Raw genomic sequence first — 17,878 nt, 5'->3', positions numbered from 1 at the left:
ATAAACTAATCACATATTATCATTATTATTTGTACAAAAACAAGTGTAAATATTACCAACTTGTAAGTGGTCCACTCACCCCATGTTTCGGAAGTGCCAGTCCCACCTACCTGCATGGTTACCTTGGTTGTAGAGTAGGACTGGTAGGGTGCGTGTAACCTCTGCTCAGCTTTCACGCTTCAGTGAACCGCTTACTGCCGATGGAGGCATGGGGTGTATTGTCGCCGATACGATGAAGCTTTTGCTCGTCGTTGGTACCTTAATTGGTCCGACAGCTTTGCTTCCTCATCCAGGTTTTACCTGTTAAATAGGTCTTACCTGAAGAGAAGACTCGGCGGCGGGCGTCTAATATCCCCCTGATAGCGCTGTTCACTGCCGGCACTTATAGCATGAGGGGAACTCTGGCCCCATCCGGGTATTCTGCCAACGGCTGGTACTCTTCTGGCAGCTACACCTTTGTTTGTGAGGATTTCCTTGAAGCCATACGCATGTGCTCAGTATGTTCCACGGACATACTTTTGAATTTAAAGTCAGTTACACACTGACCACTCGCACTTCCCTCCACAGAGAGTGAGATTCGTACGCAGCCCTGAAACACGTGGTGCCGCAGACCCCTGTGGATACCTGCGCTGATATGGCCCCTCCTACGGACCTATACCACGATGGAACATCACATTTGTGGGATAAACACCTGAGGCGCTATCCATGCTCCATTTTTTCCTTGCGGGCACTTCTGATTTACCTTCGTGCCTCGTGGTATGCTCTCCGCAATACCTTCGAACTCATGAGTCAGAAATGACCCCAAATGCTGCCCTCCTCAGAGAGGAAGACATTGTGCAGCCCTGTAACAGGTGCCGCTGCCGCGGGCTCCCGAGGAGACCCGGGTTGATAGCTCCCCCCTTTGGAGCATATCATTGTGAGCAACCTCTCCATCAGGTGCTCCATGTGGGTTTGGACGTCCAAAGACGCTACCCATTGAAGGAGGAGAACCCTCCTGGCCTGACTACCCGAGTCCATAGGCCTGACCGACTATTTGTTGGTTTTACCCCCTTTCCTGGGGCTCACAGCGATCTGGGAGCCGCTGACTGCACTGTCAGCGACTCTGGTAGTGATACCGCATTCCTTCTGGATTTGCTCCCTCCATGGGAACCACAGCGGTCTGGGAGCCGCTGACCACATTGTCAGCGACTGGGGTAACGAACCCGACGGCCGCCGGTTACCCTCACTTCCGCGGTCCGGACCGGAGTGTCCCCACGGCCCATAACCAGTTTCCCCGCGGCCCGTCCGGACTTCGTCCAGCAGGAAACCTCTATAAGAAGAGGTTCCTGCGATAAAAAAAAAAACCTGGTAAGAAATACAAAACTTACCTGCAGGTTTAAACTTACCGCTGGCAGGAGGGACGCGCATGCGGACTGGCAGGCTTCTTCACGGAATCACTCACGTGACTCCGAAGTAAAATTAAGCCATTTGACCCATCTAGTTCACTGCCATTCAATCATGGCTGATCTCTGCCTCCTAACCTATTTTCCTGCAGGACGCTCCCCCACCCCCAGCTCCCGCCTGAAGCCGTCCCCAGCTGTAGGCTTCAGGTGGGGACCAGTGGGGAGCGGTAGCGACAGGCCAGGGCAGCGACAGGCCACGGGGAGCTGTAGGCCACGATAGCAATGGGCCATGTTAGACCCCAGCGGAAGCCATTCCACTCCCCCAGCCGCAGGACACTCCCCCCCCCCCCCCCCCCACCCCCACCCCAGTGGCCTCCGACAGCCCCCGCCTGAAGCCATCCCCTTCCCCCAGCTGCGGAATGCTACAAGAGATGTAACAAGAAAGAATGGCCTGAATAAATCTCATCTTTAACGTTTAAATTGTTGTTATATTTTAAGAGTTATTCACATTTGAAGCGTTAATAAATCCCTCGTCAGCTGCGCCTGTGCAGTAATACCTGCGTGTTCTACATCACAATGGGAACCCAATGGGTAGGAATGGCTGCACCACCAGAGAGCCGCTAAGAGTGGATGGGGGGGCGTTGAGGGGGGATGGAGTGAGTGCAGGACGCTTCCCCCCCAACCGGCCCCCATCAGCCCTCGCATGAAGCCGCTCCCATCTCCCGGCTCCAGGACACTCCCCCCCCCCCCACCCACCCCCACCCCCACCCCCGCCACCAGTCTCCACCAGCCCCCGCCTGAAGCCGTCCCCAGCTGTAAGATGCTCCACGCCAGTCCCCATCTGAAGCCGGTGGGGAGCGGCAGCGGTAGGCCGCGGCAGCGATAGGCCACTGGAGCCCCCGCCTGAAGCTGTCCCCTGCCCCGGCTGCAGGATGCTCTCCACCCCTCCCCCACCGGCCCCCGACAGCCCCCTCCCGAAGGCGACCCCCTCACCCGCTGCAGGATGCTTCCACCCCATCGGTCCCCGCAAGGAAGGACATCCTTGTGATTGAGGCAGTGCTGCGTAGGTTCACGAGATTGATCCCTGGGATGGCGGGACTGTCATATGAGGAAAGATTGAAAAGACTAGGCTTGTATTCACTGGAGTTTAGAAGGATGAGGGGTGATATTATAGAAACATGTAAAATTGTAAAAGGACTGGTCAAGCTAGATGCAGGAAAAATGTTCCCAATGTTGGGCGAGTTCAGAACCAGGGGCCACAGTCTTAGAATAAAGGGGAGGTCATTTAAGACTGAGGTGAGAAAAAACTTTTTCACCCAGAGTTGTGAATTTATGGAATACCCTGCCACAGAGAGCAATGGAGGCCAAATCACTGGATGGATTTAAGAGAGAGTTAGATAGAGTGCCAGGGGATAGTGGTGTCAAGGGATATGGGGAGAAGACAGGCACGGGATATTGATAGGGGACGATCAGCCATGATCACAATGAATGGCGGTGCTGGCTCGAAGGGCTGAATGGCCTCCTCCTACACCTATTTTCAATGTTTTTATGTTTCTATGTAAGCCAGAGGGGAGTCGCAGCGGCAGGGGTAGGCAGCAGTAGGCAGCGGCAGCGAAAGGCCACGGCAGTGCTCCCCTCCCCATCAGCCCCCGACGGCCCCGCTTGAAGCCATCCCCACCTCCCAGCTACAGGACACTCAACCACTGAAGCTGTCGCCGTCACCCCCACCCACCGGTCCCCGCCTAAAGCCGTCCCCGTCCCCAGCTGCAGGATGCTGTCCACCAGTGAGGGACAGCAGCGGTAGACCACGGCAGCGGCAGCAGCAATGCTTCCCCCTCCCCTCCCCACCACCTCGGACAGGCCCCGCCTTAAGGCGTTCCCCCTCCCCAGCTGCAGAACGCAACAAGAGACACAGCAAGAAAATGGACTGAAGAAATCTCCTCTTTATCGTTTAAATTGTTGTTATATTTTACGAGTTATTCACATTTTAAGCTTTAATAAATCCCTTTTCCACTTGCCTTGCCCGTCAGCTTCACCTGCGCAGTAATACCTGCATGTTCAACGTCACAATGGGAACACAATTGGCGGGAATGGCTTCAGAGCCGCTAAGTATGGATGGGGGGTGGTTGAGGGGGGATGGAATGAGTGCATTTGGGGGGGGGGGGGGGGGGAGAGCAAAGGGTGGAGTGGGGAGGTTGAGGGGAGGAGGGGGGATCAGGGGCGTCACAATGGGAATCCGTCAGCCGAGCCTGCGCAGTTATGGGCTATGGGTGAGTGGTGGTATATTGCACTGGGGGGACAGGTTGCATTGGGGGAACAGGTGAGTGGCGGCATATTGCGTTGGGGAATGGGTTGCAATGGGGGACCAGACCTCCAGCGTGACTGAGACCCAACGGGTCCCACTTAGTCTAGTAACAATTAAAACAATTTTTAAAAACTGATAAAAGTTTAAAAAAATAGATTATAAATTGTTATTGTTAAAAACATTGTTGAAGTGTCAGGCCAGAATAACTTTCTGCAATTTATTTTTATTCATCATCTAACTCCAGAATTAATAATAAGCCACGGTTAAGTTACTAGGTATAAAAGCTGGAGTTCGTGGTTGCTGTAAATCTGGAATTAAAGCCGAAACCATTGTAAATACTAATCAAAGATAGACACAAAACGATGGAGTAACTCAGCGGGGCAGGCAGCATCTCTGGAGAGAAGGAATGGGTGATGTTTGGGTGAATGGGAATAGTCACCCATTACTTCTCTCCAGAGATGCAGCCGATTTAAACCAGCATCTGCAGTTCTTTCCTACACTCATCATGTGTAAGAAGGAACTGCAGATGCTGGTTTACACAGAAGATAGACACAAAATGCTCCAGAGATGTTACCTGACCCGCTAACTAACTTCCGCATTTTTGTCTATATTTAATGATCTGACTCTCGCTGTCAAGGGCCGAAGGAGCCGAAGACAGATGTCGGTATTGAAGAAGGAACCTCCGGACTCGCTCAGGCCTTCTGCAACTACAGGGGTGATGGATTGTTCTGCCGCTTTCCACATGGCGTTCGATGAAGGAAGCCATTCTCCTGACTCAGGGGAAATGCAACAAATATACTCCGGGTCATATCTGGTGTCAAATGTGATTCATTTCAATCAGGGTTCGACCTGTGGAATAGGGCGGGTGATATTTAAAGTTGGATTTTACTTTATAATGTTTTATTGAGTTTTAAATGTCTTCAAGTCTGAAGAAGGGTCTCGACCTGAAACATCACCTATTCCTTTTCTCCAGAGTTACTCCAGCATTTAATGTCCATCTTCAGTGTAAACCAGCATCTGCTGTCACTTCCTACACATTCAAGTATAATTGTTGGATTTTTAAAATTATTTCCATCCAATGTATTTGTGTTTTTGCAAGAAACCTTCAAGTTAAGAGGACCATCGAGATCGGCCCGGGTGTGTGTGGGCGAGCAGCGAACCACATTCGGGAAGAAATGACCCAATTTGTATTGCAGGATGAAGATAGACACAAATGCTGGAGTAACTCAGCGGGTCAGGCAGCATCTCTGGAGAGAAGGAATGGGTGACATTTCGGGTCGAGACCCTGCTCAGACTGAGAGTCAGAGGAAAGGGGAGCGAGAGAGATATAGACGGTACTGAGGCCAAATGAATGCAAAATATGCAGAGTGACGATAATCAAGGAAATGTGGAGCCCACAATTGTCCATTGTTGGCCGTGGGCATGGTGACAACGAGTCACACAGACAGTGGAACTCAACAGGACGACAGTAAAACTAGTACGACGAGTAGGGTGGGGGAGGGATGGAGAGAGAGGTGAGGGGGTTGAAAGGGTTACTTGAAGTTAGAGAAATCAATATTCATGCCAATGGGCAGTAAGCTGCCTAAGCGAATCATGATAGACACAAAATGCTGGAGTAACTCAGCGGGACAGGCAGCATCTCTGGGGAGAAGGAATTGGTAAGTTTCGGGTTGAGACCCTTCTACAGCAAAATATGAGGCGCGGTTCCTCCAATTTGTGTTTGGCCTCACTCTGATAGTGGAGGAGGTCCAGGACAGAAACGCCTTTCTTCACAGGTGGGGAGGGCTGTTGGGATGGGGTATATTTGAAAACATTTCTAAAATGGAAAACAAAACATATATTTATTGGGGTGAGGGATTAAGTGGTTAAAAATCTGTGTTGAAGGTGCAAGCTGATAAAACATGACAAACATTCAGGGTTAAACATAGAAACATAGGTGCAAGAGTAGACCATTCATCCCTTCAAGCCAGCACCGCCATTCAATGTGATCATGGCTGATCATCCAAAATCAGTACCCCGTTCCTGCTTTCTCCCCATATTCCGTTAGTCCTAAGAGCTATATCTAACCCTCTCTTGAAAACATCCAGTGAATTGGCCTCCACTGCCTTCTGTGGCAGAGAATTCCACCGATTCACAACTCTCTGGCTGAATTATTTTTTCCTCATCTCATGCCTAAATGGTCTTCCCCTAATTCTTAAACTGTGAACCCCTGGTTCTCGACTCCACCAACATTGGGAATATTTTTTCTGCATCTAGCCTGTCCAATCCTTTAAGAATTTTATATGTTTCTATAAGATATCCTCTCCTCCTTCTAAATTCCAGTGAATACAAGCCCAGTCGATCCATTCTTTCTTCATATGTCAGTCCCGCCAGCCCGGGAATTAAGCTGGTGAACCTACGCTGCACTCCCTCAATAGCAAGAATATCCTTCCTCAAATTAGGAGACCAAACCTCTGTGTCTGAAAGTATTAATGCAAAATAATTCCAATACAACTGGGGATAGGGCGATTGCTGGAAGCCTTAAATTAAAAAGATGACACGATGTGTCCACCCAGAAAGAGATAATTAGATATATCTTGTTACTTGAGCTGCTGGTGTACTGAGCACATCATTTACCCACACTCACGCCAATCACTCACTCACTGTATTTCCTCGTGTAATGATGTTACTTTTACAGGAAGCAGTTGCCTGTTAATCATCAAGACCCACATCACCCTGGCCACACTCTCAGTTCACTCATGTTCATAAGTGATAGGAGCAGAATTCCAATCAAGTTTACTCCGACATTCAATCGTGGCTGATCTTATTCCCCTCTACACCATTCTCCTGCCTCTTCCCCATAACCCCTAACACCCGTACTGATACAACATCTATCCATCGTTGCCTTAAAAAATATCCATTGACTTGGCCTCCACAGCCTTCTGTGGCAATGAATTCCACAGACTCACCACCCTCTGACTAAACACATTATTTCTCATCTCCTTCTTATAACGTCCTTTTATTCTGAGGCTATGACCTCTCGTCCTGGACTCTTCCACAGGCGGAAACACTCCTGTCATCGGGGAAGAGCCTGCGAACTGTAACCTCCAGGTTCAGGAGCAAATTCTTCCCAACAATCATCAGGTCATTAAACACAAAATTCCGATGTAACTCAGATGGTCGGTCGGGCAGCAACTCTGGAGAAAAGGAATAGGTGACGTTTTGGGTCGAGACCCTTCTTTAGGGTCTCCACGCGAAATGTCACCTAATGCTATCCCTCCAGAGATGCTGCCTGCCCCACTGAGTTACTCCAGCATTGTTGGTCTATCCTCGGGGCAAACCAACACCTGCTGTTCCTACCTAGACATCAGGCTGTTAAACTCCAAACCACATAGCCTTGGGGGCATTGTTTTGGTCGTTGCATTATTATTATTTGCATGAAGTTTTTTGTTGTTGTTCATTGTGATGTTTACAGAGCGCTGTGTTTACATATTATGCTTTGCTGCTGCAAGTTTCGGGACATATGTCGATAAAACACTCTTGTCTCTTAATTTATCATTGCCAGTTTTTAAACAGACAACGTAAATCGAACAGCTGTAGATGCTGGTTTAGACATAAAACGCTGGAGTAACTCAGCGGTTCAGGCAGCATCTATGTAGCAAAAGGATAGGTGACGTTTCGGTCGGGTCCGAGGAAGTCTGAGGAAAGGTCTCGACCCGAAACATCGCCCATCATTTTTCTTCAGAGATACTGCCTGACCCGCTGAGTTACTCCAGCGTTTTGTGCCGATCAAAGTAACACGACGGAGTGTATTATACGATAGAATGTTTGCTGCTCCATCTTAACTCCAATAGTTTGACGGAGTGTCGACAACAAAGGCTCTAAAATAAAACGCCTGACAATGTAAAACTCTGAGTTGACTTGGGAAATCTGCAACATTGTCTGGTTATTAGGAACTCTGCGATTTTCCTGGAGTTAATTGTGTAGGAAGCAACTGCAGAGAGGCACGTGTCTCTCTATACCCCTCTACATCACCATCTAGATCCCTCGTTTCCCTTTCCCTTCACCCCCAATCTGAAGAAGGGTCTCGACCCGAAAAGTCACCTATTTATTTTCTCCAGAGATGTTGTCTGACCCGCTGAGTTACTCCAGCACTTTGTGCCTATCTCTGGTGTTAATTCACGACTTTGAATTGTTCTCATGAGGTGTGATTGACCTGAAGTGTTGACCAAAGATCCTCCGCTATAGGAACTTTAGTGTTGACGAGGGGCGTCTGCCTCTCAGTGTGACCTGACCTGTTTTATGCACATCGCCAGGTGCGGGCAATGAAACAGTAGAGATGAATCTCACTGACTTTCACGGTAATGTTTTTCGCGTTGCTCTGCTCTGCAGTTTATTCAAAAGAGGGCGCTCTGAATCAAGAATACGTGCTGTGGAGATTGACTCCTGAGCTCCCATCCATGGATCTCTGTAATGTGTGCACTGGGACTTCATATTTCACACAGATTCTCTTTATATTGCGCAGTGGGTCTATAAATCTGAACACATGGCATGAATATGGAGCAGACATAAATGAAACGAATCTCTTAGTTTAGAAAATGTAGACATTGTGTTTCTTCGCCGCGTCAATAGTTGGAGAGTTATTGGGGGGGAGGGGAGAATGACTCTGGCGCTGAAGGTTATTTCAACCCAGCGCGACAGGCAGGCGGGAGCAGTGATAGTGACAAAACTATTGGTCATTGCGTACGGCGGGATAAGAAAAGGCTTGGAGTTTGGAGTCAGCGGGGAACGAAAACAGAATTAAAACGGGGGGCGGGGGAATGAGGTCAGGGCGACACAGTTGCCAGATTGTGCTGCTGGTGCGAGCGGAGAGTTTGTGAACCCGGACCCCATCCTGTGAAGGTTGCCTGTCTCCTGCACGGCCTTATCGCCGCGCCTGCTTTTACCCCTATTTAACAGGCAGAGCCCAGTTCAGAAGTTGCCAATGTATAGGACGTCCGCATCCCAACACCAGACAAACAAACGTCAACAACAAAAGACGTTTGTTTCAGTCACCGAAGTGGACTCACGAGTATCCTGTGCGGGGATTCAAAGCATCCCGTTGTATTCTGACCCAGTCACCTCGCGTCTCATTAAACGCCCACTTCGAATCGTGTCCTTGTTGTTAGATGGGGTGAGGGCCCGTTTGGTCGAAGTGGGGGGGGGGGGGGGGGAGCAATAAACTATTACCACTTGGGCTATTTCGGTATTTTTTTTCTTTAAGGTGTGTGTGTGTGTGGGGGGGGGGGGGGGGGGGGTGGAGGGGGGGGGGGGGGGGGGGGGGGGTTGTAGCGAGGTAAAAACATTCCAGGTAAAACGCCACGACTTAACTGAGACGAAAGGGTTATTCCGATTGGGCTGGGGCTCGAGAGTTGGAAGTTTGGGGAAAGCTAACTGAATGAAACTCAAGGAGCTGTTGGGAGGAAGAAAGCTGCCGATGGGATTTGGAATCGCGGCATTAAATGCACAGCGAGGAGTGGAAGAAGGAACAGTTAATAATGCACATACTTAACCCACTTGTCCATCGGTCAATTTTACAGTCCCCAGTCGCGTTCCCCAGCAGATGGTTTATCATCGCTGCATCTCCTCACCGTTTGCTCTTTAATTTGGGATTGCGATCATTTCTACCCCCACCTCCCCGCCTGTCTGCGTGCCCGCTGTTCATTTTGAATTCGGTTGGTTGTGTGGATTGGTTTGGAGCGAGATACTTTCAGTCTGAGGCTGAGCGTTCAGCTCCCACCATCCCTTGCAGAGTTGTCGCTCTCCTCTCCTCTCCTCTGCTCTCCGCTTTATTGGAATAAGTGGATGTGAAACGTGAAGATCATGTTCAGATTTCTGCGCTGCTCCGGGAAGCCTCCGCTCACTCCAGACACGAAAGAGTTTTAAGCCCCCCCCCCCCCCCCCCCCCCCCCCTCCCTACCCCCCAAACCCGACTTGCGCCGTACAGCTGGACTGTGGAGCGGCGGAACGGAAACACTGTCTGCTGGAATCTTGCATTGAACACTCTTCATCATACTTGTGACCACGAGAAATCGCCGGCTGCCTCGTTTTTGAGCATGATTTTGGAATACAGGACGGGACTTATTTTTTACTTGTGTTGGATACGATATTCTCATGGGATGCCTCATGTTATTCGAATTGGTAAGGATGTTCTGATTTTGAGATTATTCTGCTGGGGGTCTGGTGTGTGTGTGTGTGAATTCAAGAGGGGCCGTCCTGAGGGTTTTTTGTTTGTTTCGCTGCTAACATTTTAACCAGGGGGGAACTGAAAGAAATAGGGTGATTGGGGAGGGGAGGAGAGGGGTTGCAATGTGATGGGGGTGGGGGTTAACAAGTTAATGCTTGAGACAACTTAGCTAAATTGCCAACTATTAGCGGTGCACCTAATCTGTCCGCGTTACTGACATATTGGTCTAGCTGCCACGCACGGACTGTAAAAATACACAGAGTTAAAGGGAAATATTTGAAGATGGATTATCGTCTGTGTAATTGTGTTTAGCAAGGGCAAATGGTGGGTGCTTTCAAATGGAGCAGAAACGAGTCATTTTGCTGCGGAGAAGTTTAGTCATCGCGGAGTTACCCGACGGAGGAAGCCGGTCGCTCGCTCCTTATCGCTTCTGAGCAAAACTCTGGGTCCAGTTTACAATGGAGACGGCGAGCTCGGTTACTGTGTGTTTTATGTGCATTTAATTGTTGCTGTCAATAGAAGTGACAGGGTGATTACCGTTGTACATTATGTTTTATCGCTGAAATAATTAGATTATTGTGTGGCGCGTATATAAGAATAATGACCCATTGAACGAGAACATTTTCTTTTAAAGTCTCTAATTCAAGCAGCGTGTAAACAACACCCTCCCAGGTACAGGGCCGTCATTGTAAATTGTACACTTGCAGGTTAATAGCTGGGTCCGAGACCGATTTATAAGAGAGTGTCTGATTCGACTTGTAATTCTAATGATTCAATATATTATACATACAACGGTGCCGGGATTATAAATCCGAGTTGGGAAGATAGTATAAAGATGATCAAGGTGATCGATGGACAGGGAGCAATGGAGCGGGAGAGGCAATCTGTCATGGTCTTGTGTATCTAGTTCGGACAGACACTTACAGCGAGAGCGTGGCATGGTAGTAAATATGCCAGTGTCTACTCGCCCTGTCTCTCGGCGTGTCCGCGCACAATGTAGCGCTCGGGGTGACTTGTTGGCTGGTGTTTCTTCCATGCGCGCCGCGTCCGAAAGGAAGGAAACTGGTGATGAGGGAACTGTCTTCGTGTGAGTGAGAAGAGCGCCTCGAACTTGGTCCGGCTGTAATCAGTCTACCGAGTGCAGATCAATAGGTTTGTGTCCGGCGGCAAACCGCATCGGACAAGTGGTTTGCCACTACCTGAACCGCAAAACCCGAAGCCACTCAACATTAACCCTGGAATTGTCCAGGCGTTCAGCAATGCGAGCAGTCAGCGGCAATGCCTTCGCCCTTCAGTTCAGACTTTATTCCTTTCAGAACCCACAATTTAAATCATGCGTACTTTGTGACAAAATAGACAATAGGTGCAGGAGTAGGCCATTCGGCCTTTCGAGCCAGCAGACACGGTATACCTGGAAGAGTATTGACCTTCTCCTGGCCAACAATGATCCATTCTATATATTAATTGAACAACATCTCTTTTGATCTCGTTTTCATACCTTACACTTCCTTATATCTGTGTCTCCCTCTCCCCCGACTCTCAGTCTGAAGAAGGGTCTCGATCCCAAACGTCACCCATTCCTTCCATCCAGAGATGCTGCCTGCCTGTCCCGCTGAATAGCTCCAGCATTTTGCGTCTCTCTTCGGTGTAAACCTTCCCGCACGCTGAGCATTTTCAGTGTTCATTCTGAGTAGTCATCTGCAATCAACCAGGCTGCGAGACCGAGATGTGAAATGGAGCTGTTGGGGGCGAGCGGCGCAAGGAGGGGAACGGTTCTAAATACAGGAACCCTCGGAAATAAATACCAAGACTCTCAGATTATTTTTCATTCTTCCCCCTATTTCAAGATATTGGTAGTAAGATGTAGGGAATGGGGATACAGGCGCAAAATCCAACCATTCTCGAGTAAGGAAAGACTGAAGGTGCAGTTTGAAAGTTGCGAATCACAGCAAGGTTAACAGATACGCGGAAATGTCCCTCTCCTCCCAAAACAAACAATGCATTTTTAACAAATGTGATCTTTGCTACAATTTTCTATTGGCACATTTTGTACTCGAAAGTCGAATGTGGGTGAATTGGGGGTGTACGAGAAGCTTCAGGGTTAATGGACCTGATCCATAACCCACATTGTAAAGCAAGCCCTGTACACCGGTTAGCATACAACTATGGGGTTAAACTGTAAATTGTATATTGAAAATAACAACTCCAATGTTTCGCGCTTCGGTGTCATTCTGCGATGTTTACTCCATTTCGACGCAAAATTTCTCCTGCGCACATCGAGGGAGGCTGGGTTACTAAATGCTGAACGTGGCTACAATAAGTTTATAGCCAGCGGCACACATGGAAGTGTAAGCCCAGGGTTACATGTTGTCACAGTAGCTTTAACTACTCCGTGCCTTAGTTTTTAAAGAAAACATTTAACAGTGCAAATAACGCCGCTGTTAATAAGGCCGAGGGTACACTGAAGTAAAGAGGGACACAAAATGGTGCAGTAACTCCGTGGGACAGGCATCATCTCGGGAGAGAAGGTATGAGTGATGTTTTGGATCTCCCATTCGTTCTATCCAGAGATTCCGCCTGTCCCGTTGAGTTACTCCAGCATCTACAGTTCCTTCCTACACATCCTGCACACTAAAGTAATTCCTCCAGCCAACACGCCGCCCTCCTTCCTCCTCGCGCGCCACATATAGTGTTGCCTTAGGAAGAAACTTCAGAAGCTGTTTCACAATGAAGATGGACAAAACATGCTGGGGTAACTCAGCGGGACAGGCAGCCGAGTAGAGACCCTTCTTCAGACTGAGAGTCAGTATAGAGGGAAACTGGAGGTATGAGAGAGTACGGAACAAATTACAGCCGGCACCGATGACTCAAGAAAGGTGGAGCCCAGAACAGTCCATTGTTGGGCGTGGAGGAGGAGACAATGAAGGGATACAGACAGTTAACTAGCAAGGCGACGAGGGTGAGAGAGGGACGGAGCGAGAGGGAATGCAATGGCCATTTGAATATAGTTTTGGGTGGTTGTGGGAGCGGTGGGACAATGCAGAGTGGGGAAGGAGGGGCCGCGTTGGTCAGGAGGAGATGAGCCTTGTGCAGCCAAGTCAAAATAAAACATACTACTGGTTATTTTCTATTTTGAAGTGTTTCCAATTATAACCTACTTCAGTTGACATAAGAGTGTTATATAGCAGGAAAACAGGCCTTTGGCCCACCTGGTCCCGGCGAGATGCCAGGCGCATTTCTGTACGTGTCCCATTTTCTACCCATCGGCCTAAAGCCTCAAGTGCATTGTGTTTCAAGCGCTCATCTGTTGGTCGTATACCCGCACTCGTCCGCCCGCAGATAACGAGTTGCAAATTTCATCCGCTCTGAATGAACCATGTTTTTTTTTCTTAAATTCCCCTTAGTAAATGTTCTGCCTCTGGTTATGGGCGCCTTTGGAGAGGAGAAAGAATTTCCCACCGAATAGTCTACCCGCGCCCCTCATAACGTTATTTTTTTTAAAAAGTGGTCATGTCGGGATATTGAGTTGTTGGAACAACTGCACACAAATGCGCCGCATCATGCAGAAACACAATAAGTTGTCAGCTTCATATGCCCGCAGACGGAATACATTCACTATGCAACCTGCAGATACAGCTAAAGTGGCTCTATTTTTCCGGCTCACTTAAAGAGGAGGGGAATAATGCTCTATAATGCTGGGCCCAAAGCATTGCGCGACGGTTCAGATGCGTAAACATTCCTCATATCTCAAAAGTAGACCATGTGGCAGATAGCTACGGACCGAATCCTTAAAGATGGCAATATTCTGGCAATAACTGCAATCGCCTGTCTCAGTTTGACACCAGCATTCACGGGCTGGGTAGCGTCACACAAAAGACTGCAAATCGCTGGAGGAACTCAGCGGGCCAGGCGACATCTGTGGAGCGGATCCTTCTCGCTGCCGGTCCAGCTGAGTTACTCCTGATGTTTGTGTCGGTCTTCGGTTTAAACCAGCATCTGCAGTTCCTTCCTACACAAAGGCATCACTCATCTCGCCATTTCGCCGTCCGATGGCATGTTCTATCAATCACATAACACGGGCGGAGATCCCTCTCCACAGCGGGAACTTTGTCGGAACGATCTCACTTTCGCTTAAGGCCCAGCAGCAAATGCCATTATGTGAGCGTTCTTGTCCAGGCTTATAGAAGATTTACCATGCTTAACTTATTTCAATTGAGCAAATCAAGGTTGGACAATTATTTATTGAGCAATCAATCAGCTCCGCTTGCACCTGGTTCTAATCGATCTGTTAGTTCAGTAATAAGTCTCTCTCTCTCTAAAAAAAAAGTCACCGCTCCGCTCACTGCGCGCAGACGGGCTAAGCTCCCCAATGTCCCCATTGTCACCTTGGACAGTCGCCAAGTGCAACCCTTCAACACTTCAGAGGCAGAGTCTCAGGTGGATGAGAGGCGGTTCATATCGATTTGGTCTAAATAAAGCCATCGTCTCCGCCCCGTTCTACATAATGGACGCGCATCCACCCAATCCATCCTTACAATCTGAAGTAGCGTCAAGAGCCGAAACCTCGTCTCCACTCGCTCCACGGATGTTGCCTGACCCGCTGAGTTCCTCCAGTGACATGTGCAGGAAGGAACTGCAGATGCTGGTTTGCACGGAAGATAGGCGCAACATGCCGGAGTAACTCAGCGGGACAGGCAACATCTCTGAATAGAAGGAACGAGAGGGTCTCGGCCCGAATCGTCACCATTCCTTCTCTCCAGAGATGCTGCCTGTCCCGCTGAGTTACACCGGCATTTTGTGTCTATCCTCCAGCGAGTTGCCGTCACCATTATCCAGCTGCTGGTGTCAAACTGAGGCAGGCGACTGTAATTATCGCCAGAACAACACCAGCGGCATCTCCTGACCCCGAACGAATAGTCAATGCCAAGGATGGTAAATTAATTCAGACCAGTTGGGGTGGACAGGTCGAGGCATCTCATGCGCCCATTCTACGCTCATCTTTCGCCGGTGCAAAGGAAAATCGTGAACTAAACGAAAATCGTAACTTTAGAAAGGAGATGAGGATGGCTTTCTTTAGTCATAGGGTGATGAATCTGTGGAATCCATTACCACAGACGTCTGTGGAGGCCAATAAATATATTTTTAAGGCAGCAATTTGACATAGTTCTGATTAGTACAGGTGTCAGGGATTATGGGGCGAAGGCAGGAGAATGGGGATGAGAGGAAATGATAGATCAGCCATGATTGAATGGAGGAATAGACTTGATGGGCCGAGTGGCCTTATTCTAAGGCTAGAACCTATGAACATTAGACGAGGTGTAACTACTCGGTCGTTCAAAATATTCATAAATTGCAGTCCAACGTTTCTAAACCAAGAATGTTCAGTTCTTAATATTAGTGGAAGACAGGTGGTTCTTAACACGAGAGGAAAGACTTGTTTGGCTGCACCAAATAAAGACTACAAATATTCAGTTGACCAAGAAATTAATTGGCGCCGTCCTATTTATAGCCACACTTGTTTTGGAGGAATGCAGATTAATCCTCCATCCCCAACTAGTCCATTCATACGCACTGGAAGGTAATTACCGAAGCACAGCACGTTCTAACACTCACGTTTTCAAACAAGGGATTTTGTTTTAAGGCTCCGGTGCCTCATTAAGTTGTAAGTCTCCGCGCTTTTGATGGCAATTAAAACTCACGCGAGGAAACACTTGGGCCGCAATTTAATGTCCCCGTTAGTGCGTCCAGTCAGTTATTAGCACCGTGCAAGTTTCAACGTGTGCCTGGTGCTTCCCAGCCATTCTGTGCAAGATTAACCCGTGCGGATACTGGTTAATTTCGAAGGCTGAAAACCTGGCTGGAAATTGTTGAGATCGGGGTCGTTTAATAAGACTCTCTGTTCAAAAACAGGCGGGGAGCGCTTCCTAGGTCGACATATAAAAAGGCCCGAGCCAACTGGGCAAAAATATTGATTAAAAAAAACAAAGAAACTGGTCCACAATTACGGAAAGCAGTGATTTTAGTGTTTTGAATCATTATCCTTTGTTAAACATGTGCTAAATGCCGCCGTACCTCAAAAAAGGTCTGAAGGAGGGTATCGACCCAAAACGTCACCCATTCCTTCTCACCAGAGATGCCGTCTGGCACGCTGAGCTACTCCAGCATTTTGTGTCTACAATTTTCTTTAATAGAGACGCACAAATCTGGAGTCACTCAGCGGGTCAGGCGGCATCTCTGGAGAAACAGAGTCGAGACCCTTCTTCAGACTCTGAACAAATCAGAATTCCTTTTCTCCAGAGATGCTGCTTGAGTTACTCCAGTTGTTTGTGTCTATCTTCGGTATACTTTATCAGCATCTGCAGTTTCGTCCTACACCTCGTACCATGCCCTGTACACGCGTCAATTCCTCTGTTGTAGATCCAGTAAACTGCTCGGTTCGTCCATTGTACTTTGCTGGGATTGTCCTCGTTTTAACCTCAGTTTCAGCCGTTAACCTAACAACGAGAATGGTCAGAAGCGAGTCATTGAGTTGAGGACAGTTGTTGGCCCACCGTAAACTGGCAGACGGGAAGTGGAGGGGACGGAGGAAGTGGAGGGGACGGGGAATGTGGAGGTGAAGTGGGGACCACATGGTAGGGCAGGTGGATGACCACCGGGGGAAGGAAGGGTGAGGGAAGGAGGGCTGGAGGATGGGGAAGAGCATTGGTTGCAGCGGGACATCTCCACGCTAAAGTTGGAGGAACCCGTAGTGAATTATTGGATACATATCGACAAGATCAGTTTAGTTTATTGTCACGTGTACAGGTGCAGTGAAAAGCTTTTGTTGCGTGCTGACCAGACAGCAGAAAGACAATACACGATCAATAGACAAATAGGTGCAGGAGTATGCCATTCGGCCCTTCGAGCCAGCACCGCCATTCAATGTGATCATGGCTGATCACCCCCAATCAGTACCCCGTTCATGCCTTCTCCCCATATCCCCTGACTCCGCTATTTTTAAGAGCCCTATCTAGCTCTCTCTTGAAAGCATTCAGAGAACCTGCCTCCACCTGAGGCAGATAATTCCACAGACTCACCACTCTCTGTGAGAACAAGTGTTTCCTCGTCTCCGTTCTAAATGACTTGCTCCTTATTCTTAAACTGTGGCCCCTGGTTCTGGACTCCCCCAACATCGGGAACACGTTTCCTGCCTCTAATGTGTCCAAACCCTTAACAATCTTTAACAATCACAATCGAGCCATTCAATAGACAATAGACAATAGGTGCAGGAGTAGGCCATTCGGCCCTTCGCGCCAGCACCTCCATTCAATGTGATCATGGTTGATCATCCCCAATCATTCACAGTGTAGAGATACAAAAGATACATGACGTTCGCGTCAAATCCTTGCAATAAAGCTCACAATCTGAAATTGTGCTGTTAGGTCAAGGCTGCGTTTAAACATAAAAGATAGCACCAGTGGAATGCGTTACATCTCCCTATTTCTGGAACGAGCGGGATGCCTTCTTATCAATTGCCCTGCGTTACTTTAGTTTAGTTTAGAGATACCGCGCGGAAACAGGCCCTTCGGCCCACCGAGTCCGCGCCCACCAGCGATCCTTACACATTAACACTACCCTGCACACACTGGGGACAATTTACAATTATATCAACTCAATTGGCATACGTCTTGTACGTCTTTGGAGTGTGGGGGTGAAACGGCGACACCGGAAAAAATGGCTGATAGATAGACAAATAAATGAATGATAAATGGTTTCTCCAGCACTCTCATTGTAAACTTCCACATGGCAAGTTTCCATAGAATGTTATTTTGTGTTCTTCCGTTGATTCTGTGATGGTCGGATATGTGCGACTGCTCTCGGAATCCACTGCCCCGTCGTTTCTTCCTACTGAGGGATGTGCAAATCTAAGAACATAACATTTGCAAAACCTTTATGTACGTTATCTCCACATCTGATTTTTGACCATCAGATTAATGAAGGGCACCT

General features: G+C 48.5%; 1 protein-coding gene across 1 annotated transcript in view; it reads left to right on the top strand.

The window, feature by feature from the left end:
- The first annotated feature begins 9,283 nt into the window (after positions 1 to 9,283).
- Positions 9,284 to 17,878, top strand: part of grik3 (glutamate ionotropic receptor kainate type subunit 3) — a 579,584-nt gene continuing 570,989 nt past the window's right edge. The window contains exon 1 of the mRNA XM_033045484.1: positions 9,284 to 9,846. Within this exon, the coding sequence (XP_032901375.1) occupies positions 9,762 to 9,846 (85 nt within the window). The 5' untranslated portion in view covers positions 9,284 to 9,761. The remainder of the gene's footprint in view (positions 9,847 to 17,878) is intronic.

The sequence above is a fragment of the Amblyraja radiata genome, chromosome 27 (genome assembly GCF_010909765.2).
Source record: "Amblyraja radiata isolate CabotCenter1 chromosome 27, sAmbRad1.1.pri, whole genome shotgun sequence".
In the NCBI taxonomy this organism is placed as follows: domain Eukaryota; kingdom Metazoa; phylum Chordata; class Chondrichthyes; order Rajiformes; family Rajidae; genus Amblyraja; species Amblyraja radiata.
Note: the sequence above shows the minus strand (reverse complement) of the source record. Positions and strands in the feature narration are given on the sequence as shown.